Source organism: Tursiops truncatus, chromosome 19 (assembly GCF_011762595.2).
Source record: "Tursiops truncatus isolate mTurTru1 chromosome 19, mTurTru1.mat.Y, whole genome shotgun sequence".
Classification (NCBI taxonomy): Eukaryota; Metazoa; Chordata; class Mammalia; order Artiodactyla; family Delphinidae; genus Tursiops; species Tursiops truncatus.
Window position 1 is genome coordinate 2,072,011 of NC_047052.1, and position 23,683 is coordinate 2,095,693.

Consider the following 23,683-nt stretch of genomic DNA (forward strand, 5'->3'; position numbering starts at 1 on the left):
CTGCTCGCCTGTGACATGTGAGCATTGCTCGTAAGGGCATTTGTCTACCTGTAGTTGCAGTGTGCTGATCGCTTGTCACGGAAGAGTCCATCTGTAGGTGGAGTGTCTATTTAGAGGGGGAGGCAGCCCCCAGATTCCAGGGACGGGGATGTGGAAACCGTGGGGCTCCCTGGACCTGGACCCTGGGTGTGGTCAGCAGTGCAGCTTTGCGTGCTGCACTCGGGGTGCGGACAGTGGGGTCGAGCACGGACGCTGCCCCCGGATTCGAGGCTGCCCGGGGGAGCTTCTCTGCGGGACCTCGTGGGCATTTGTCGCCTCCACGTGTCCTCACAGCGCCGTGTGTTGGCACTTGAGCCTGTGTGATGGCCTTCATGGCTGGCCGGCACGTGCGATGGTCATGGCAGCCGCTAACATCTCACTGAATCCTGGCTGTTTTTCCAGCACACTTAGCTACTTTAAATGCTTTTCATTTAATTCTCACAAAAACCCTACGAGCTAGGTGCAGTGGAGGAAGCTGAACGTTGCCAGACGAAGTTTTGGCCATGGTGGCATGGTCAGCAGGCTGCGGCCGCAGCTGTGGAGCCGGAGCCGTGCACGAGATGGGGTCGAGGGGCTCCCGGCTGAGGGCACAGCTGGGGCAAAGGCCTCCCGGCCATCGGTCCCACCCCCGGTGGCCGCAGTGGATGGAGCGGAGGGGAGCCGTGGGGGATGTCAGGGCCGTGACAGGAGCCAGACCCCGTGGGCCGTAGGAGAGGCCAGCTGTGAAGGTGAAACGGGAGGTGAGCTGGCCGGCAAGCACGTCGGGCGTCGTTTAGAAATAGAGCCGGCTGCTTGCAGGAAAAGGGACTTTGAGCCTAATGGGAAACATCCGTCCAGGTTGAGCTGGGCTCTGTCATTGGAGAGCATCTTCTCAGCGCCTTCCCAGCAGCAGCAGAAGGCGACACTGGGAACCGAGCGAGTCTTTATTCTCGTGTCCACCAAGCTGCTGACTGGGCCCTGCTTGTGAGCCTGAGTCAGAGAGCACTTGAGCTGAACTGCATAGGTCACGTGGGGCAAATTAACTTGACCAGAAATAACCCCAAACAGCATTTCTGGGAAATGCAAGTGAAGACAGCTTTCAATGTAAACAAAGGAGCAAAGGAAAGATAAAGGCTTGGTTGGAAAAAGTGAACATTTGGAAGAGTAGGAGGAAATGCTTTGCGGAAAAAGTACCAAGGAAAACAAATATTTTTTTCCCAGTAGTTACAGTTTTAAAGAGTTTTCTTTCATGTATTTATGTCAGATGCAGTGCATACATTTCGATGGGGAACTCACAGATTTTCCCCTTTCTGTTCGTAGCCACGGCACATTGACCTACACCCTGTAGCTTTTCCTGTGAATCCAGGGAAGGAGCTCGCTGTTCTCCTCTGGGGACAGTCAGACATCTGGACGTGGGGCCCTGGGAGCTTCACGCACAAAACAAAAGAACCACCCCAGTGTCCCGGCCGCAGTCCAGAAGTCCTGGTTGGTTTGGCGGGGTGTCGGCCTGCATTCTTTTAGTGCCCCAGGGTTCCCCGTGCAGTCAGGGCTGAGAACCCCGTGTGGGTCTGCTTCCCCTGCTTCACAAGCTGCGTTCTCCAACCACAGTGTTAACCAGAGGGACTGGAGGGCACTTGGTCCACTCTTGCATCCACCTCCCCACAGGCTGAGTCTGGAGGATGGCGTTCTGCTCTCGCCGTTTGGGCTGTTGCAGGGTGGGCAGGGGCATGTGTGTCTCTGCTTGGGGCGGAGAGGTTCCTCACTGGCCAGCAGGCCCAGTGTTTCCGTTGTCGGTTGTTGAGACAGCTCAGCCTCTCTCTTCTTAGGACCAGGACCTAGAATTACTTGCCGGGGCAGCTAAGAGAACACAGGGGTTCCTAGGAGTCAGGTCAGATGCGGGGAGTCTGCTGCCGTTATGTTCAGTGTGTAGCTGAAAATAGTAACCTCCTGAGTTGTTTCCCAAAGTAATATTTACTGTTTGGAATTTAAAATCTTGCTCTTTGAGTAATTACTTGTACCTGTTAGTGCTATTATCTTATTTAATAGGAGAGAAGTTCATTTCTGGAATACTCTGACCATTGGATGATGAAAGAAACTTTGCCACACCTAAGGAAATAATCCAATTTAGTTAAATTATAAATATAAGTAACTGAAAAATGTAGCTGTCTTGATAACATCTTGGTAAATGTTATCAAATGAATTGACCTTTTGGAGGAATACTGGGTGGGGAGGAGTTCTTTCCTCGAGCTACATAAACTTGCAGACTAACCAGACCTGCGGTGAGTTGCTGTCCTTGCGTGGGGTCCTTGCGTGTCCCCGTGCACAGCAGGAGGCCTTCCTGGCCAGAGGCTGGCAGGGAGAGCAGGCGGAGCTTGTTGCGGGCAGCCTGTGGTGTCGCTGCGGCTCCGTCTGTGCAGGGTTGGGTGTCCTGTCTCCGAGATGGCATGTACCGTCCTGCCCTGCAGGAGTGGTGCCACCTCCGCCTGCTCCACGCCCTCTGCCTCTGCCTGATGCCCCGGGCCCGGGCTTTACACAGCAGGGCATGGGGCTGTGCTGCCGCCCACCTGCTGTCCAGGTAACAAGGAGAACCAGGGACAGTGAAGGCCGGAGAGCTTCCTGACACGGGGCAGGGTTGGGACCAGAAGGCATGCTCCACTTTTTCCCAGATCTTCTCCTTTGTTGTGTATGTAGCATGGTGTTTCTCCACCTTTTTTTTTTAAATTCATTCATTCATTCATTTTTGGCTGCGTTGGGTCTTCGTTGCTGGGCGCGGGCTTTCTCTAGTTGCAGCGAGCGGAGGCTACTCCTTCGTTGCGGCGCGCGGCCTTCTCATTGCAGTGGCTTTTCTTGTTGTGGAGCACGGGCTCTAGCACACGGGCTTCAGTAGTTGTGGCACGTGGGCTCAGTAGTTGTGGCTCACGGGCTCTAGAGCGCAGGCTCAGTAGTTGTGGCGCACGGGCTTAGTTGCTCCACGGCATGTGGGATCTTCCCGGGCCAGGGCTCGAACCCGTGTCCCTTGCATTGGCAGGCGGATTCTTAACCACTGCGCCACCAGGGAAGCCCCTCTCCACCTTTTAAAACTCACCTCTTTTGATAAACTTTAAAATTTTAATTTTTCTCTACTGTCCTTTGAAATTTTGATGTACATTAAATTGTGAATATGAAGACATTAAAGCATTGGTCATTTTTATTCTTCTAAATCCTACAAGTAGTAAATATATTTGGCTATAAAATTTTCAAATACTGGTCATTATTACGGGGAAAAAAAGAAAGTTATTGCACCCTCCCCACCCTGCCCAAGAGAGCTTCCTCTCATGTCTTGAAATCACTTACGGTTACGAGTTTGCCGTATCCTTCCGGGCCCTGACTGTTTATTTACACATGGACACGTTCACTGTAACCCTAAGACGGGAGGGGGCAGGGAACACTCCTTCTGGCTTCTTTTGGACACTTGGTCTAGGTGAGCTTTCCTTATCGTGCAGAGTGGGGATCTGTGGGCAGCAGTCCTTTATTTATTGGGTCTCTATCAGTAGCTGTTTAAGGTGTTTTCAGTATCTTACTATTACAAATGCTGCAGTGAGCGTCCCGCCCCACATCTTTCTCACGTGTAAGTACTTCGTATGACAGATTCCCAGAAATGGAATTGTAATTTTAGAATCTGCTTTTTAGAAATGTACCCCCCCAATACATCAAGTTGTATTCTGTTCTTTACTGGGTTTTTTTTAGAGCATTTTATTATTTTTTTTCAAGATTTATAGAAGGACTGTATTAAGTTCTGCTGTGTAATTAATTTTATAGGAAACTCTATGATTTAAAGAAATAAAAAATCAGGTTGTACCTCACATATAGGTATATGATTCCTGATGGCTTGGTTAACAGTTTCTATCCAGCGAGTGAACCACTGGCACAAGACATGAACTTCCACGTTTGCTCAAACTGGGGATGTTTTTAAGTTTCAGTGGTGAGGACTGGATTGGTGAAATTTTTGTCTTTTGCTGGAAGTGCTTTCTAGTTGCACTAGCAATACACATTTTATAGAAAAGTTTGAAGATACAATAAACTTAAATGTCTTTTAAATAAAAATGGAAATCATTCCATATGAACTACATGGAAGAAAATAAGATGTTTCTATTTTTGTCCCCTGAGGTCACTCCCAGGACGGAGACCCCCGTCAGCAGTGTCGGTAACAGTTTGGAGAACGCCCTGCACACATCCGCGCATTCCACTGAGGAGTCGCTGCCCAAGAGGCCTGGAGGGAAGCACTCCAGAGGTGAGCGCTTGGTCTGCAGGGTCAGAGGGGAGCAGCGTCGGATGTAGGGGGAGACGTTCGCAGTGGCGTTTGGTTAAATGCTCTCACATCTTTGGGGATGCTAGTCTTAGTGAGATGTACTGTTTTTCTAAATTCTGCAAGTTACACACGAGTGGATCTCGGCTGTAAACATCTCACATCTTGATGTTTATTAAGGGGGAAAAAAAAGTGAAAGTTGTTGTGCCTTTCCCCGCCCCACACGGCAGTGGGTCCTGAATTGTAGGGCAGCGCCGCCCTGTAGCGCTCTGTGTAGTAACGGTACGTTCTCTCTGCACTGAGGCAGTTGCCACCAGCCACACGTGCCTTCCGAGCCTGGAAAATGTGGCTCACGCGAGTAAGGACCTGAACTTTTAGATTTATTTCATGCAGTTGCACTAGCTCAGTGTGGACAGTGCACCTCTGGAGACGGCAGGGCACGTCTGGGAGGAGGCCGAGCTCCCTGGTTCTTGAAGGTCTGGCTTTGTGCAGCCACACTAGACAGAGTCGGGCTGGCTGTCCCCCGGCCAGCTGTGCGGGGTTTGGGGGGCTCGCTGGGGAGAGACAGGGCTCTCTGGGCCTCCTGGTCTAGAGCCAGGCGCGGGTGCCTGGAAACGCGCTCGGTGTGTGTGGGGGGAAGATTGCGCTCCTAGCAGCCCTGGGAGCGCATGGTCGGCTCACCTCTGGCTCAGCTGGAGGGTCAGTCTTTCTGAAGACACAGCAGGACCTCAGTTTCCGGGTGGGTGGTTGTCGCTCACTCGCTCCGAGGGACTTCTTCCTTGCATGTGTCGCCCAGGGAGGAGTGCCTCCCGATGGGGCGTTGCTTCCTTTGTCCCCAGCCCGTCCCCGCACCTTTGGAGCCTGTGTCCTACACCCTCGCAGTCTTAAGGGGAAGGCCTTTCGTTCACCATTGTGCTTTTTCCTGTAGGCACAATTATCAAGACCCCCTCGTTCCTGTTTTTTAATATAATTGCCAGTTGAACGGCTGTGTCTGTCACTCTCTTGCCGATGTGCCTGGGTGCGGAAAGGCAGATCTGTGGTAGGACCGTTATTGTCTGCGCTCAGACATCGTAATCCTTAGAGAATAGGCAGACCTTGCTAATTATCTATGGTATTCTCCAGCCAGTGGTCATGGGGATGATGGTCTCCTCCGCCCAGAAATTGACCAGCAGGTAAACCTGGTTTTGTCGTTCGCACTTTCCCCGGTGCCCTGTTACTGCTCTTCGGAAAGTCTGAAGCCACTCTGAGTGTTATTAAAGTTTTCTTGCTGTCTTTTCTGTATCCCACTTCTGTTGTGGGTTGTCTCTGCTTCTTAGAAGTTTTCAGTGACACAATTTAGCTTGTAAAGAGGTCAGATTTTTGTATTTCTTCAGTACTGAAGCTCAGGGGACAGCAGTAAGGACAATCTGAAACCCTGACTGCTCTTGTCAGGTGGTGTCCAAGCTCGTTACATACACTAACTCATCTGATCTTCCTAAGAACCTGTGGGGCTCAGGTATGAGCTGGTTCATTCTAACAACAGTCCCCATTTCACAGACAGGAGAACTGAGTCACAGATAAGCAGTGTTCCTAAGATAAGCTGGGATCCCAACACTTGTGTTAGAAGAGAGTAGAAAAGGAAACTCAAGTACACATGAAGTGAAAGCATTACCTTTTTCTCTGTACTATTGATTGTGAAGATTTTCAGGTACAGCCTTCCTCGGGAAGCCACTTGGAGTTTGTGGAAGCCCGCCAGGTGATGCCGCAGTCCCACAGAGCACGTTTTGTTCAGGGATTAAATAACTGCGCCCAAGGTCACGGAGCTGGAAAGTGTCATGTTTCAGACAGCCTGTCTGACTGCAGAGCCCCTTGGCTTCCCTGGCCCTGCCGAGTGGGTTGTGGGTCTGTCCTCTCTGCCCTGGCCTCCTGTCACCCGTCTCCGCCACGGCACAGCTTCGTCCAGCACAGGTGCTGTCATCCCTGGGCCTTGACCCCCGTGTCGCTCTGCCCGCTGGGCCCTTCCCTTTGAGGTCTAGCCCCACAGCACTGCTGTGAACTGTGTCCTTTTTCCATCACTTACAGCTGCTCCTGTGCCTCGTGCGTACTAAGGCTGAATAAAACGTTTGCCTTAATACATAAGCAAGTGAATTCCTCAGGCCCCTAGGTTCAAATGTGTATCACTAACCATTCCAATGGAATGTGTGTTCATTTCCTACTTTTGCTACTTTAGAAATGTGTTCTGTCAGCTTTATGTTTTCTGGATCATGTACTGCTTTTGTTTCTATATTTCTGGAGAACTAACAAATCAAATTAATGCAAGGTAGCTAGATGATTAAAAAAATCAAAGAAAAATAAGTTACAGAGTTCTTAAATATAACATGACCTAAAAAGATGTAGGAAAGAGGATCAGTTTAATCAGCATAGTAGTGTATGTTTGAATTTTAAGGACAGTTAAAAGAAGCAGTGTTTTTAAAAAATTATTCCCATCAACACAGACAACTAAATGAAAGTGAGAAAGTAACTTGATGTTTTAGGAACGTCATTATTCACCTGAGACTTTTAAGAATACAGGTTTTCAAGTTTTAGATGAAAACTAGATTTCAGTAATAACGATTGTAAAGCTGGAGGCATCTCAAATATTAGTCTTTAAGTATGAAGACACTGAGCACTGTTGTATACAACTCGAGAGAAGACGGTGTTGTGCTGGAGCATGGCTGTTTCCATCTTTGCCTTTCCTCGTGGATAATACCCTCTTTACTCTGCTTTCTTTTGGCACAGTTTTGGTAACTTGTGGTTTCTTGTTATTGAGTGTACAGAATTAAGCTGTTTCATAAAGACACTTTGAAATCAAGTAAAACACATAATTGGCAGAAAACTACCAACCACCCGGTTTTTTCCAGAAGACTTTAGGGAAAATGTTCCAAAAGAGGGCCGCATTCTTGGGACATATTAAAGCCATCGTCTCTAGGTGTCGTGTTCTCTCGGTGTGAGGTGGCCGGCCATCAGCTCCTGTAGATCGTTCGAAGGCCTTTGGTGGCCCTTAGGCTGTGGCGGTTTTCGCAGGAGCTCCCCGGGCTGAGGTCCGGGGAGTGGTTTTCTGGTCCATCTGTGAGTCCGCCAGACCCCGCTCAGGCCTTTGGGGATGCTTGCCTGGGCTCTTACTGTGGGGCCTTTTACAGTCTCTTCTACGCACATCTCCCTCCCTCCCTCCTTTTTCAGTTACGTTAGTGTTCTGGTTTTTAAATTAGGCATTGATCCAATTATAAAAATGGTAGTTCAGTGCAATTACACATCTTAGTGAAGGCGGTGTGCTCTAACTTGTAAGATTTGAGGAGAATTCCTAGTGTACGTCGTGAATAAGAAAAGAAGAAAGGTTTGAACACACGAAATGTTAAAAGCAGACAGCACACCACCTTGCTCTTTGCATCTCTACGCGAGAGCAGGCTGGTGGCCTCGAGTCCCGGGTTCCCAGCCCTGGGTGCCCTGCCCTGAGCCTCTGCACAGTCTGGAGCCCAGCGGGGCTCACGTCCTTCCCAGCCCCCTAGCGCTCTTCCCGTCGCGCCCGTTTGGGCTCGGGGGCTTTCCAGTTGGTGCTCATCCTGTCTTCGGGTGTGTTCTCTCCCTGCAGGTGGCGGTTTGGTATCTAGCCCCTCAAGCTGACACAGGTTTGCTGGCCCTTTTCAGAAAGTACTGAGACTTCGTGTGCGACAGATGACACGGTCTGCAGGGCTCACGAGGGTGGTGGGAGGGAGGGAGGCCGCATTATCTACCAGTAGACTTTAAGTGGGTCGTCAACAAATTTATATGCGTGTAGGTAAACACTCTAAAATTATGAAACCGCATTACAGAAATTTGGCAGGGAAACTACCCATAATTCCACAACCAAACACAATTAACCATATCATTTTTTTTTTTTTTCCAGTACGTGGGCCTCTCACTGTTGTGGCCTCTCCCGTTGCGGAGCACAGGCTCCGGACGCGCAGGCCCAGTGGCCATAGCTCACGGGCCCAGCCGCTCCGCGGCATGTGGGATCTTCCCGGACCGGGGCACGAACCCGCGTCCCCTGCATCGGCAGGCGGACTCTCAACTACTGCGCCACCAGGGAAGCCCAACCCTATCATTTTTGATAATTTATTTTTAGTCTTTCTTTAACATTTTAAACAACTATAATCATGTTATACATACAGTTTATAATTTTTCAGGTAATATTATAAGCATTTTTCATGTTTTAATTTTTATAAACATAGTCTTTAATAGTTCCAAAATCGAGAGTATGCTTACACACCTTTGAAGCCCGCCCGGTTCAGCACCCCCCAGCTGCCCCTTGTGTTAGCCACCGTCGCCACTCGCATCTGCTACAGAAGTCCGTCTGCACGATCTCTCCCACCCGCCTTGCCCCCGCCCCAGCAGGCCGTCCTCCCACCCTCAGAGCCCCGAGTGGCCACACAGTGGGCGCGGCACCAAGAGAAAAGCAGCAGAACTCGTCAGCCGGCCGTGTATGTGGTCCAGGGCCATCCTGGCAGTGCCGGGGCCGCTGCAGCTGCCTGCAGAGGGCCGATGGCGCGGACACAGAACACCGCGTCAGGTGGGCTGGTGATTCTGAAGAGGTCTCACAAGCATTTCGGTCCTGTGGTCCAAAATGCCTCTTTTATTTGAAAACAGCTGAGTAACATTCATCTGCTTTTCACATTTTCCTGTCCAGATATGAGTCACTTCCCGCTTTCAGTCCAGTTGGGGTTTTTTTCTTTTTTTTCATAAATCCTCATACTCAGTCCTGGAACTTTTAGGTACACGTTGGTGTTCTGTGGCCTGGGAAAATGCCGAATAACATTTTTCTGTATTCATTGACTTTGTATATTCTGTTGTTTAAAAAAGTAAAGGATCTGGATTAGGGTGAGGTCATTGTGGGTAAGTTTTTAAAAATAGTGATTGGGAAAACATAAGAGCTGTTTATTTGCTGACAATCTGACTGGGGAAGTCAGACAGGAACAGTGAGTAGTTTCACTGAGTGAGGTCGGGCAGTGCACAGCTGCTAAATGTAGTGTTTTCTTTGTTTTGCCAGAAAGGAAGAAAACATTCTTATTTTTTTTTTGAGAGTAATTCCTTCCTGTGAGCTATTTTAAGCTAAAACTACTCTAAACCAAATGGGTTCTAGTGTCTCCCAAGATCCATATCAACCCCGATGCAACTTTATAAAATTAGGGAGACTCGTGAGGAAAGTTGAGGGCGTGAAAGCGCTTTTCCCCAACAGGCCGTAACCTCTGTGAGTGCGAGAACCCATGGACGGTGCTGATCGCTGTGTGCCCAGCCCTTGGAACACAGCCCGGGACACAGCAGGAGCTTTGTAAGACGAGTTGGTGAATGAACAGTTGTTGGTTTAGGGCAGGGATTGGCACCCTTTTTTCTGCAAAGATCCAGAAAGTCAGTATTTCTGGCTCTGGGAAGCGTGCGGAGTCTGGCACCGCCGCCGGGCTCTGCCGTCGCGGGGTGGAGAGCACCCATTGACGGTACGTCGGCCCACGGCGTGGCTGTGTGCCCCGGAGCCTGTTTACACAGGCAGACAGGCCGAGGGCAGCCTGCAGCCTGCCTGCCCCTCGCTTAGAACAGTGCCGCCCAGTAGAGCTCCCTGGGGTGACCGGGCTTCTGTGTCTGCTGCAGTATGGTATAGCTGCTAGCCACGTGTGGGAACGCTTAAAATGCGGTTAGTGCAACCGAGGAGTGAGATTTTTAATTTTACTCAATTGTAATTAGTACCAACTTAAGTGGTCCCGTGTGGTCAGTGGCTGCAGCCATGGGCAGTGCAGGGTTAGAACCTTCCCCGAAGCCCGGTGCACAGAGCTGCTCGCTGCTCTCTGGGGTGCTCAGACGTGTTAGGGGAGGAGAGAGTTCTGTGGCCAAAGAAATTGAGGAATTGTGGTTTAAAAATGTAGATTTATTTGTTGCAGGACTTCTCAGAGCCTTTAATATGCTAATGTACATGGGCATCCTACAAAAAGGAGTTTCTCAGATTTTCCCTCCAAACTTTTGAGCACAAAGCTTTCTGGGGGTGGCCCAGAGAAAACTATGGAAGGTATGGCCGACCAGGAGATGGGGCGTCTGCAGAAAGTGTAACTTAATAGCTTTAATAAGTTATGTTGAGTGTGTCATGCTAGACATGTTTTGAAGCTTTGTAGAAATCCCCATAGTGCACAGCCAAGGGACCTCTGGAAATGTCGGTGAGAGATAGTGCAAGAAGGTGCGTGTGCTGTTCAGAAAGTAAAGCCTCCCTCATTTGCCAGGGTCTTTGCATAAGAGCTGACTGCCCGTGTGCCTGCCCAAGGTTCATAAGCTTGAAGAATCAGTTAACTCGGTACTTGAGAAACTTTAGTATTTGAATCAGAAATAGGACATACGTACCTTAATGTGGTTTGGGAGTTTGGAAACTACATCATGTTTGATAAGTGCTGTTTTATTTTCAACAAATATTTGTGCTCAGATAATTGCATCTTAAAGCTTAAGGGCTTAGAAGCTTAATTGTATCATTTTCTTTTTTGAGGAGGAAAAAATGCACCCTTGCGTGTGAAAAGGGTGGTATGCAGAGGTGATGGCTTTGGAACTCTAACGGTGACGACCTTTTCTCATCCCTGTCCACCTGTGCAACTGCGGCCTCTGCCCGTCCTTGCTCTGTTTTGCAGAGGCAGTGCTGGGGGTCTGCAGGGTCTCCTCCGCAGCTGCTCTCCTCACACCTCCAGCCTGGCTTTGTCCTAGAAGGAGGAGATGAGGAGATGCCAGTGAGAGGTTCTGGGCAACTGTGTCTCTAAATAATCACTGTGGAAAACGTTGAGCATTAGTTTTTCAGAAATGAGAACAGATCATAACTAATCTTCAGTTATAATTATGGCCTGTGCACTTGTGCATTTTCAAGCACCGATCTCTTTCTTCTCTATGATTTGTTTTTATTTTTTGCCTGTTTTTTCTGTGTCACTTTCAACTTCGCCTTCCATTCCCGCGCGAGCAGCCTCCTCGTTCCTGGCGAGCTCACCCACCACGGAGGAGACGGGGCCGGGTGTTGGGAGCCGTACTGTGAAAAGTTGCTAATGTATCAATGCAAACTAATCATATGTACTTCAAGCTCTTACTTCATTTTTATAATTTTGTTTGTTGTTGTTTTGTTTTGTTTTGTTTACCTTTACAGTGAGTGTTGAAAAGATAGACCTGAAGGGATTATCACACAAAAAAAATGAAAGAAATGTTGAATGTTCCTTTGAGGTAAGATGCTAAGTTTTTTTTTCCTTTTCTCCTCTAAGGGATAGGAAGGAAACATTTACCATGAAGTGGTACTTTTATGTCTCTAAATAAAAGACGAGTCTTTTGCAAAGCACTGTGCCACTGCTGCGGGAGACAGAAGTGGGGACTGGGCCCTGTGGGTGGACCGTCTCCACGGTGGGCTTGTTGGGCCTGGGGGGCTGCTCCCCCTGGACCTCAGCAGGCTCCACGAGGGGGAGGGGCTGGGCTCGGCCACAGCCTGGAGTGCGCAGTCCTGTTGTGTTCCTGTTCGCCGTGTGACCGAGGACAATGCTGGACTCCTCTGTGCCCCAGCACCTCCATTCAGTCGAACAGGATGGAGTTTGGGGGAGAATTAAATGTGACAGTTCATTCAAAGCACTCAGTACAGGGTCTGGATATAGTAAGTGGTTGCAAAGGTGAGCTGTTGTTCTTCTGTGCCTCCTGGATGACAGAAACTCCTTGGTGTGTGTGGGGAACATTCTCTAGACTGACATGCTCAGCTGCTGGTGGCTGGTCACCAGCGTTGGCTAAAGTAGAGAACTGTGAAAATTGAGGCATACTGTTCATTAGAATCTCAGATCTACGATAACAGTGGCTTAAACAACATCGGAGTGTACAAGGAGTCGGCCCTGGGGCTGGAATGGCATCTGTGCTCCATAAAATACGTAGGGAGCCAGGTTCCCTCCAGCTGACTGCTTTGACATCTCTAGGAGGTGGCCCTTAGCCTCATGGTCCAAGATGGCAGCTAGGACTCCAGCCCTCACGTTTTCATTCCAGGCAACAGGACATGGGATGAAGAGGAGAGTGAAAGGTTACTTTTACCTCTTTTTCATGGAGCATTCTTAAAAACAGCCACTAGAGGGACTTCCCTGGCAGTCCTGTGGTTAGGGCTCCTCGCTTCCACTGCCAGGAGCGTGGGTTCGATCCCTGGTCGGGGAACTAAGATCCCAAATGCCACGAGGCGTGGCAAAAAAAAAGCCACTAGACACTTCCACTTATGTCTTACTGGCCAGACTGAGTTTCCTGGTCCCGCTTAGCTGCGTGTGCGTGGCTGGCTGTGTCACCAGGGTTCTGCTACTACCCCATTGTTGTGCGAGGTTCTCCTTTGACCACGTGCATCGTAGGAAACTGATTGATAAGGAGAATCTGCTTCCAGCTTTACTGGAGAGTGTTCTCAGGCATAGCAGCTTCTGGTTAGTGTCTAGTACTTACACTGTGGAGCTTACTAACCTTTCCAAGAGTGTAGCTACATCAGAATACTTCAGGTACTTTTAATACCACAAGGATAAAACCCTCATTTGATTTGGGAAGTCCTGCATCGTGCAAATCACTTGTCACTCCATAGATGTACGGGAAAGGCTTCCCTTCGGTTTTGGAGGTTGTCAGAGCTTGCGACCAGCAGCCAAGTGTCAGCAACCAGAGAACCTCAGGACCCCAGCATCATCAAGGCCTGCTGGGGTTGGGGAGCCCAGCGAGGCCCTGAAACGCTGGGTGTGTTGGCTCCTCTCCTCTGCAGTCAGCCTCTGGCTGGCGGATATCGCCTGAGGGGCTGGTGGCGGGCGTGGTCCCCGTGCACAGGGCCTGCGTGTGTGGGAACTGCTGAGCGTCAAGCCCTTCAGGTCCCACTCACAGCCCTTCAGGTCCCACTCACAGCCCTTCAGGTCCCACTCACAGCCCTTCAGATCCCACTCACAGCCCTTCAGGTCCCACTCACAGCCCTTCAGGTCCCACTCACAGCCCGTCTGATCAAACTGGGCTTGGACTCGGCCCCAGTCCACAGCCTCTCTGCAAAGAAATGAGCCTTGGCAGGGTAGACACTTGGCCTTGTGATCAGGGTGGGGAGGCGGCAGGCTGGCAGGATAGGGCGCCGTGAGTCTTCTGAAAGCAGAGCGGACAGCTGGGTTGAAGTTCAGTTTAAGACGCTTCGAACCCCAAATGGTTAAGCTGAATGAAGTGTTTTGGTACTTAAAGAAAAAGGTTTGGTTATCGGAAAAGCTTGCTTTTCCTGATGCGATAACTGATAAAAGGATTCTTGTGTTTAGGAAAGTGATAATCCTTCACTAGCCAGCAGTCCGACTCATTTTCTTTTGGGATACTAACTTGATACGCCCTAAGGGATTTACTGCCCACACTACATTTGTTGATGGTAATTTGAGGCACAAAGGAAAGATACAAGGAAGATTTAAAGAAAACACAACCATCTTCTTATTTATAAAGCACACCGTTCATTTGCGCAGCTTAAACTGTGTGCTTGTTCTCTGCAGGTGAGTTGCACTCTCCTACTCGTAAATAAGTGGCTGCTTGTAGGATACGAATGTGTGATATGCATGTGCTTAGGTTTGGGACTCCTGTCACACTCGAAAAGTGAAGCGCCTTGTAGTTACATAGCTTCGGGCGTTTAACTGCCATCTCTCTAGCTTGTTGTGGTCAGGACTACAGTTCTGTAAGAGAGAGAACCTGTGGACAGTGGGAGAACATCTTTCCATGTACCTTTAAACTTACAAACTTTCTGTCATCTTACATGACCACCCGGCAAAAGTAAGTCCCAGTAGCATTTTTCTGTTTTAGAAATCAACAAGACGAGGGGCTTCTCTGGTGGCGCAGTGGTTGAGAATCCGCCTGCCAATGCAGGGGACACGGGTTCGAGCCCTGGTCTGGGAAGATCCCACATTGCCGCGGAGCAACTGGGCCTGTGAGCCACAACTGCTGAGCCTTTGCGTCTGGAGCCTGTGCTCTGCAACAAGAGAGGCCACGACAGTGAGAGGCCCGCGCACCGCGATGAAGAGTGGTCCCCACTCGCCGCAACTAGAGAAAGCCTTCTCACAGAAACGAAGACCCAACACAGCCAAAAATAAATAAATAAATTTCAAAGAAAAAAAAATCAATAAGACGATTCTAAAATTTATATGGAGGGAATTCCCTGGTGGTCCAGTGGTTAGGACTCCGCGCTTTCACTGCCGAGGGCACGGGTTCAGTCCCTGGTCAGGGAGTTAAGATTCCTCAAGCCTCACAGCGCAGCCTGAGTAAATAAATAAATAGTAAATAAAATAAAATAAAGTTTATATGGAGAACACTGTAGAGCAGTCCAAACAATTCTGAAACGAAGAAAACACTGGAAGACTCACGGTACCCGATTTCAGCACCTGTGTTAAAGGTGCTGCTGAGAGGGAGGAGAGGCCGTGCCCCGGGGCAGTGGGGCCCTAGCTAGACTCACATGTAAAGCGCTCAGTTGGTTGTTTTGAAGACTTTAGGAGAATATCCTTGGTGGCGTTTTTAAAGATTAGACGGTTTTAAAATTTTCTAATTGACTTTCTTCTTTACACCTCTGATGCGATAGATTTCACATAACATAAAATTCATCCATTTAAACTGTTGAGTGGCTTTTTTTAATTTATTCAGAATTTTGTAACCATCACCACGATTTAATTTTAATACTTCCATCGTCCCAGGAAGAAGCCCCACACCCATTAGCAGTCATTCCCCACTTCTGCTCCCCAAGGCCCTGGCAAATACTAACCGACTTTCTGCCTCAGTGGATTTGCCTGTGCTGAATATTTCACATAAATGGAATCATACAATATGTGCTCCTTCGTGATTGGTTTCTTTCATGCAAATAATGTTTTCAAGGCTTCTCTATGTTATATCATGCATTAGTGCTTCCCTTTTTATGGCTGAGTGAAATTCCACCGTGTGGATGGACCACATTTAGTTCATCCACTCAGCAGTTAGTTGATGCACTTCTGGGTTGTTTCCACTTTTTGCCTCTTACGAGTAATGCTGCTATGAACATTTACGTACAAGTTTTTGTGTGGACAAGTGCTTCCATTTCTCTTGGATACACACCTGGGACTGGAATTACTGGGTTGCAGATATTTTCTTCCATTGGGTGGGAATTTTCTTCATTTTCTTGATGCTGTCCTTTGACACACAAAAGTTTTAAATTTTGATAAAGTCCAGTTTCCCTACTTCTTCTTTCATTCCTCGTGCTTTTGGTATTGTATTTAAGAAGTCGTTGCCTAAGCCAAGGTCGCAGAGATTCACTCCTGTGTTTTCTGCTAAGAATTGTATTGTTTGTGCTTTTGCATTTAGGTCTTTGATTTCATTTTGAATTGATGTTTTGTGTATGGTGTGAGGTAGGGGTTCGAATGTGTCCTTTTGCATGTGGACGTCCTGTTGTCCAGCACCCTTTGTTTGTTTGTTTATTTTACAGTTTTTTTTAACATCTTTATTGGACAGCACCATTTGTTGAAAAGACCATTCTTTCCCCCACTGAAGGGTCTTCACACCATTGCTGAGAATCCGTTGAGCGAAATTGTGAGGGGTTGTTTCTGGACTCTCAGTTCCATTCATCTCTCTTGTTGTTAGGCCAGCACTGCTCTGTCTTGAGTACTGTGGCTTTGACGTTGGAATTGGGAAGTGTGAGTCCTCTTAGGTCTGGTCTTCCTTTTCAGGATTGTCGTGGCTCTTCTGGGGATGCTGCATTTCCATGTGAATTTTAGGAGCAGCTTGTCAGTTTTGGTGCCAGCACTGGCAGCAACCCAGGCTCCCGCTGCCCGCGGCTCCTTGCAGGGTGGCCCTGGGGTCGGCTCGGGGCCTGGCGGTGGCGACTGCTCTATCCCGCGGGCCAGGCCACGTCTGCTTCGGGCTAAGGGCCCCGGACGCCACACCACCCTGGTCAACTGATTATTGACAAAGGTATAAAGGCATTTCAGTGAAGAAAAGACGGTCTTTTCAGCAAATGGTTCAGAAGCAGATAACCATATGCCAAAAAAAGGAACCTTCATCAAACCTCACCCTTTATATAGAAATTAACTCAAAACTGATCACAGACCTAAATGTACAACGTAAAACCATAAAACTTCTAGAAGAAAGCATAGGAGAAAAGTTTGTGACTTAAACAGGCGAAGGTTTCTTAGGTAGGATACCAAAAACATGAGCCATAAAAGACAACATGAATTAAACTTCATCAGAGTTTAAACTTGCTCTTTGACAGGCGCTGTGGAGAAAGTTAAGCCAAGCCACAGAACCGGGAGAAAAACATTTGCAAATTGCATGTTTGATAGAGGATTTGTATTCAAACTAGAAAAAGAACTCTCAAAACTCAATGGTGAGAAAATAACCCAATAAAAAAGTGAACATTTTACCAAGAAAGGTGCATGGATGGCAAATAGCGCACGTGACAGGTGTTCAGCATCGGTAGCCATTAGGGAAACACCGATTAAAACCACGGTGAGCTCATCCTGCACGCCCGTCACAGTGGCTGAAGTTGACAGCTGCTGGCAGGTGTGTGGAAGGACTGCCATGGGAGTGTAAAATGGTGAGATTACTTTGGAAGACAGTTCGGCAGTTTTTAAAAAGTCAAACATATCCCTAAAATCTGATTCATCGGTCCCGCTTCTAGGTCAATAAGCAAAGGAAATGAAAGTACACGTTCGTACAAAGGTTTGTACACGAATGTTCATAACAGCTTTGCTTGTAACGCCCCAAATATCCATTATCAGGAGACTGGATGTACACTGTGGTATCGCGGCCACACAGCTCAGCGTTCAGAATAGAGGAGTGCATTACCGATGCACTTGGCAGTGTGGGGGAAAGTGCGCAATCGTGCTGTGTGAAAGAAACCAGAAAAAAGGAGCATACGCTGCATGCGTTTATTTATGTAAATTGAGAAAATGCAAAATAACTGCAGTGATAGAACGCAGATCAATAGCTTCCTGGGGAGGGACTGGTGGGTATGTTCATTATATAGATCGGAGTGATGGTGTCATGGGTGTATACGTATGTCCAAACTGGTCAGATTGTACACTTTAAATATGTGCATTTCATTGTCAGTTATACTCAATAAAACCTTTAAAAACATCACCTGAGGATTGGGACTTCCCTGGTGGCACAGTGGTTAAGAATCTGCCTGCCAGGGCTTCCCTGGTGGCACAGTGGTTAGGAATCCGCCTGCCGATGCAGGGGACACATGGTCCGGGAAGATCCCACATGTTGCAGAGAAACTAAGCCCATGCACCACAACTACTGAGCCTGTGCTCTAGAGCCCACGGGCCACAACTACTGAGCCCGCGTGCCACAACTACTGAAGCCCACGCGCCTAGAGCCCATGCTCCGCAATAAGAGAAGCCACCACCATGAGAAGCCCGCATGCCACAACTTTTGAAGCCCACGTGCCTGGAGCCCGTGCTCCACAATAAGAGAAGCCACCACCATGAGAAGCCCGTGCACCGCAGTGAAGAGTAGCCCCCATTTGCCGCAAGTAGAGAAAAGCCCGCACACAGCAACGAAGACCCAATGCAGCCAAAAAAAGAAAGAAAGAAAGAAGTTTACCTGAGGATTAATTTTTGTCCACAGAGCCCTAAATAATTAGGATAAATTGTCCTTTAAATAGGTTGTCTTTTGAACATGGATATAAATAGCTATCGTGCTGTGGCCAGAACAATAAAGAACTTTATTAGGAGTCTTTGCCTTAACCACGGTGAGATGTACCCTCTACTGCTAACAGTATAGGAAGACTCGAGAAGCGGTTTCTTCTGAAAGCTTTCACTCATTCAAGGAGAAGTCAGCGACTTCCCCCTCCCCTTTTTCTCAGCTTTGTTTATCTCTACTTTTAGTTTTTATGTGTCATTGTTTTCCAGGAGACAAATGAAAGGTTGTTATTTTATAGGAAGACGTAAGTAACAAATGGACCGCAAGCAGGAGTTTGAGTTTCCTGTTCTTTTTTTTCATGGAGTTGGTTTTGTTTTTGCTGAAGTTGTAATTACTAGTTACTGAGGAAAGCAAATACAGGAAGAAAATGACAGAATCTTTGAAAATACAAAAATTATTTTATATCTGTGTACATGTGACATGTCCAAATTTTACCAGCTTTTCCAAATTCACTGTTGAATAACTAAAACTTTTTTAAAGTATACTTATTACACATGAAGGACAGGGTGGGAAAAAAACATCAGAAGATTACGCGAACACTTGAAACGCCTGTAGATGGGAGAGCTGTATTGACTTAAAAGGAACTGTGGAGCAATACTCATTAAAACACCCATTCTTTTTATGCCAGTCTTTGTTAAGAACCCAGACATTACATTTTATTTTAGTGCTGTATCTTTTCTTTAGAAGTTTTTCATCTTGAAACAGTCTTAACTGCTCTGAACATTTTATCACTATTAGCTAAGGATGAGTCTTGAAAACTATTTTTCATTTCTTTAGTTGTTTTCATCAGCTCTCTGTGTGCAGAGTCTCCAGTAATTGTGCCTACACCACCCGGAGGAGCAGGGAACTGTTTCTTGTGATAATACACCTCATTGCTTGTATGATAATTAGCCTGACTGTGTGAAGGTCGTTGCTACCCAAGCCATGTGGTATATGCTTATTTAGTACCTTTCCTTTCCGATACTTTATTCTACCGGGAGTTAATTGTCTCTTTTTGTTTGTTTGTTGCTTGTGAACAAGTACTTAGAAAACAAAGTCACCCCTAAAGTTTTCCCTGGTTGTGTTCAAATGCATCCCGCATTCCATCGGTTTCGTCTCTGGAGCTACGGCCCTGCTCCGACCTGGACTCGGCCTGGTGCAGTCTCATGGCGGGGCCCCCGTACCATCACCCGCGGGGTCCCTTCCTCCCTCCTGGCTCTGATACCCTGTTCTCAGCTCTTAACTCATCTATTGCCTTGGGTTAGTTCTAGGTTTTAATAGCTGTTCTAGTAGCTTCTTAGAAAGGGTCCCGGGGAGGTACGGTTTCTGGCTTTCATGTTTGGCAGTGTCTTCATCCATCTGACCTGACATGTGACTGGGAATACAGTTCTAGAGCAGGCGTCATTTTTCCTTAGGAACTCGGAAGCCCTTCTTATTTACTGTCTTGCAGTGTTGCTGTTGAGAAGCATGGATCTGCTCTGACTCCTGATCCAGTGTTGGCCCTGTTTTATAATTTCTAAAGGCTTTAGGATCTTCTCTTAGTCCCCAGCCTTTGCACATTCCTCAGAGCCAGGCTTGGGTGTAGGTTATCATCCACTGTGCTGAGATGCAAGTCAGCCCTTTTAACTTAAGTCCATTAATTTGAGTTCCTTTTCTGGAATCATTCCTTTTGATTTCCTCTGTCCTGTTTTTCTCAGTTTTCTTGTTTTGGAACTCCTGCTGTCTGCCTGTTGGACCTCAAGACTGGTCCTCTGTTTTATTTTTTTTCCCTCTATTTTCTTTCCCTTTGACTTTGATCTATCCTGTGGAAGATTCCCTCATCTTCCATCTCTTGAAGTGAACGTTTCACTTCTGCTGTCCTGTTTTTAACAACAGAGACCTCTGTTCCCTGGCGATTCTTTTTTCGTAGCATCCTGTTCTTGGCGATGCTGTCTGCTCTCAGTTCACTGAGAATCTCGTTGATAGTTTTTAGTTTTAAAAGCGAGTTTTGAGTGCATGGTCCGTGCCACCTCCAGGCTGCCTTGTTCTTTGTGACTGCTTTGCCTGTCCTTGTATTCGACTTCAGAGCTCCTCAGAGGTCTGGTGGCAGGTCTGGTGGCACCGGGTTGCTTGCTTACGTGAGGGCTGTGGCCTGAGCAGTGGCAGGGCCTTTGCCTGAGCTGCTGCCTGTGTGAGTGAAGAAGACGCTGCCCCTTCTCCAGAGGGTGCTGAGAGCTGAGACGGACAGTGGGTCAGAGGAGTTAGACTCTGAGTGTGAAGAAATCCTCAGTACCCTTATGTACTCTGTGCATACCGTGCTTTTCTTTTTTTGGCTGCGTTGGGTCTTTGTTGCGGTGCGTGGGCTTCTCATTGCGGTGGCTTCTCTTGTTGCAGAGCACAGGCCTTAGGCGTGTGGGCTCAGTAGTTGTGGCTCACGGGCTCTAGAGGGCAGGCTCAGTAGTTGTGGCGCACGGGCTTAGTTGCTCCACGGCGTGTGGGTCTTCCCAGAACAGGGTTCGAACCCGTGTCCCCTGCGTTGGCAGGCGGATTCTTAACCACTGTGCCACAGGGAAGTCCCCATGCTTTTTTGTGTATGTTTAAGATACATTAAAATCCATCTCAGCAGGTCTCAGTGGCTCTTTGAGCGACTATGGGTGGTAGAAAAACACTGTGCCGTCATTTGATTGGCAGTGTTTCTTCTTGGTGGTACATCAGCAGTGGGGTAGCTTATGATCGATGCTGTCTTGGACGTGGTAGATCACGTGTCTCTAGCACGTGGCACAGTGCGAGGCTGCTCTCCCGTGTCCATGCCCCTCCAGGGGCCCGCCCTCTCAGGGGACTGGGTCAGGCCAGCCTGCGTCAGGGGGTTTCCTCAGGGGACTGGGTCAGGCCAGCCTGTGTCACCTGCAGAGCAGAGTGCTGCTGAGGTCTGCTGGTCTCCAGTCCTTGCCCCTGGTTGGAGCAGCAAGTCCTTTTGGAAGTCAAAGAAAAATATACCGGGAGCAGACAACCTAGAATAGTTGCGCCTATTTAAAATATGTAATTGTCGGGGAAGCAGATTGTCTGTTTCAGCATAGAATGGTGTGTCCATGCCGTGCTCCCCATTTGGGTGTTGGACTTCACGCTTTAGTTGGGTTAGGGTGCGTTCGTGCCACGTGACATGCGGCATATTTTACTGAGAAAACCACGTCAGCTGTACTTTGGGTCGTACATGTAATGCTAGAAAGTTCTCACCTTTAATCCTGGATGTTACTGGTGTTTTATGTGCGGAGCAGCTCACTCTCCCCCAAACTTCTTTTTAGTGTTGTTAAAAGATTTAATTATTTTAGACAGAAAAAATGGCGTAGGTGCTTTGATTTTAGTGTAGGTAGATTTGGGATGGTACAGCACGTTCATTCAGAAATGCCAGCACTTGCCTTGATAAATTCTGGGAGGCATAGGGAATTCAGAGATGAAGAAGAGAGGTCCCTTTCCTTGATTGGCTTGTATTTTGTGGGGGCTTGAAAAACATACCTTAGTAATTGTTATGTGATGTGACGGCCACCAGAGCAGAGAGGAACTCACGTGAATTTCAACAGAGAGGAGAGACGGCCAGCGCTTCAGGCCCCGGAGACCGTCAGCAAACATGCTGGGCTGCTTCTCAGAAGATGAAGGCCAGCGCGGGGTGGGAGGAGAGCATGAGAGTTGTTTGGTGTCTCCAGCCTGTTTTCTCTAAATCAGTGTAAATACAACGCTTTCCTATTGGTGATAAAATACACTCAGTCATTTTATTTGCCGACTTGAAATCCTCCAGCGCTCCTTCTGGATTTTAGGGTAAACGTCCTCGTTCGTGGTTTAACCCTTCTTGTTATGGACCCTGCTTCCCTCCCATCTCATCCTGTCCCCTCTGTCCTTCTCGCGCCTTCCGAGTTCAGCTCACGCTTTCCTCGGTGCAGGAAAGCCCTCTGCCCCGGGGAACAGTCCATTTGTGGAGTCATGAACTAAAACTGCTGCTGTCGTAGGTGCAGGAAGGGAAAACAGACACACCGGGCTTTGTAGAACTTCCGGAAAGACGTTTCTGATGTTTTCTCCCCGAATTCTTACCCCGCCCCCTGCGATGGAGGATGTTCCCCGCTATTCTGGTACTGACTGCCCTGGCCTGTGTCACCCCCCCCCCCCCAGTTCTGTCAGATTCCTGAGGGCTGGGACCTGGCCTCCTCCCGTCAGCATGCCCCCAGCACTGAAATGTATGGAGTACTTACTGTTTGGATGGGCTCGTTTCTGGTAATTTCTTGATTCCACACGCACAGTTGCGTAGACTGACCTGAACGGAGGAGGTCCCCGTGAGGATGCTGTGCTCACACACATGCTTGCAGTCGGGGTCGTCAGGGACTTTCTGATGCTTTGAGGAGCAGCCTTAGACTCCACACTTGAGTGATAACACTGCTCTTTGAATAATTGCGCAAAACAGGAAGCTAAGCTTTAATGCACTTGAGTTCCGTGAACATTCTTTCTGTAACAAGCCAAGGGGTATATAAACGCTCCAGGCAAGAGGCGCACTAGGGCTCGTCCCACTACTGCGCCTGTACCGGCCACGAATCCCTGGACAAGTGTGTTGGGAATTAAGTATGTGGCGTCTGTTTTTAAGGTTTGTTTGTTTATTTGTTTTTAAGGTCTTGTGGTCTGATTCTTCAGTAACATCAGTAACCAAATCTTCCTCTGAAGTGACTGAATTTATTTCAAAGGTAAGGTGATTTAAGGGCTCTTACAAAAATTAAAAGGGTCTCATTCCCCACGGTCCACTGGACTGCCAGGTAATTTCCGTGGTTGCAGCCTTCAGCGGGTGCAGTGAGTGCAGTGCCGGGGATTCGTGCTCCAACAGGGCGAGTGGCCCTCAGGGCCACGGTCCACATTCCTTCCGGTTGTGGAGAACGAGATGGGACAGAAAGATGTGAGTGTGAAGGTGCCCAAGGGGTGTTTTGTTACAGCTCAGCCGAAGCTGAGTGAGGGGCTCACGTGGCGGCAGTGGGCAGACAGTTCACCTTTTTCCACCTTATTCCGTTTACATATTGAATTTTCCTGTTTGTTTTTATTTTTTAAAGTTGAAATACAGATGATGTACAACCTGTTTGGCTTAAAATTGATTCAAAAGATACCGTTTGAACAAGCTGCACGACTAAAGAATTACCTCTTTACCCCCACGTACACGTGTCATATACGTACACACCTGTGTGTCTAAAGTCCCCTGGCCTGGCCTGTGCCGGAGCAGTGAACCACTGTCTTTGCCGCAGTTGTTCAGCTGAAGTAGTCACCTTTGTTGTGTGGAATAACATAGCTGAAGTGTCTCCAAGGTGTGGCTTGCAATTTGATTATAAAATTAAGGCTATAATCCCGTAGGAGAGAATCGAGTGGATGGATCCTGTGTGAGAAGCTTGGGCGAAGTTGTTTGCGTGTGCCTCTTACTCAGGCCTGCCATACGCTGAAGGACGCCCCAGTGCCGTGCTTTCTAGGATTGATTAGTGATCCTCCCCGGGGGTTCCCTGTTTCCTCTGCACCACTTAGAACACTGAATTTCCTCTCCTTTGTGCCTATCCTCTTGTCTTGTGAAAAAGCGCTTCTCTGGACTCCGCTGATGCCGGCCGACTTTGCCACCCTTTTGTCTGGGTGTTTGCAGTGGCTGATACTCACCTGGCTTTGGGTTCTCTGCCCTGCCTGGTCTCTGCCTTGCTGTCTGTCAGTAATTTTGGAAACTTCTTGTCCATTATCTCT

General features: G+C 48.2%; 1 protein-coding gene across 1 annotated transcript in view; it reads left to right on the forward strand.

Annotated features, from left to right (window-relative positions):
* The window catches only part of ZCCHC14 (zinc finger CCHC-type containing 14), a 59,327-nt gene that overhangs the window by 21,315 nt on the left and 14,329 nt on the right, over window positions 1-23,683 (forward strand). Inside the window, exons 2-4 of the mRNA XM_019934968.3 lie at window positions 4,165-4,288; window positions 11,457-11,530; window positions 22,588-22,659. Coding sequence (XP_019790527.2) covers window positions 4,165-4,288; window positions 11,457-11,530; window positions 22,588-22,659 — 270 coding nt within the window. The remainder of the gene's footprint in view (window positions 1-4,164; window positions 4,289-11,456; window positions 11,531-22,587; window positions 22,660-23,683) is intronic.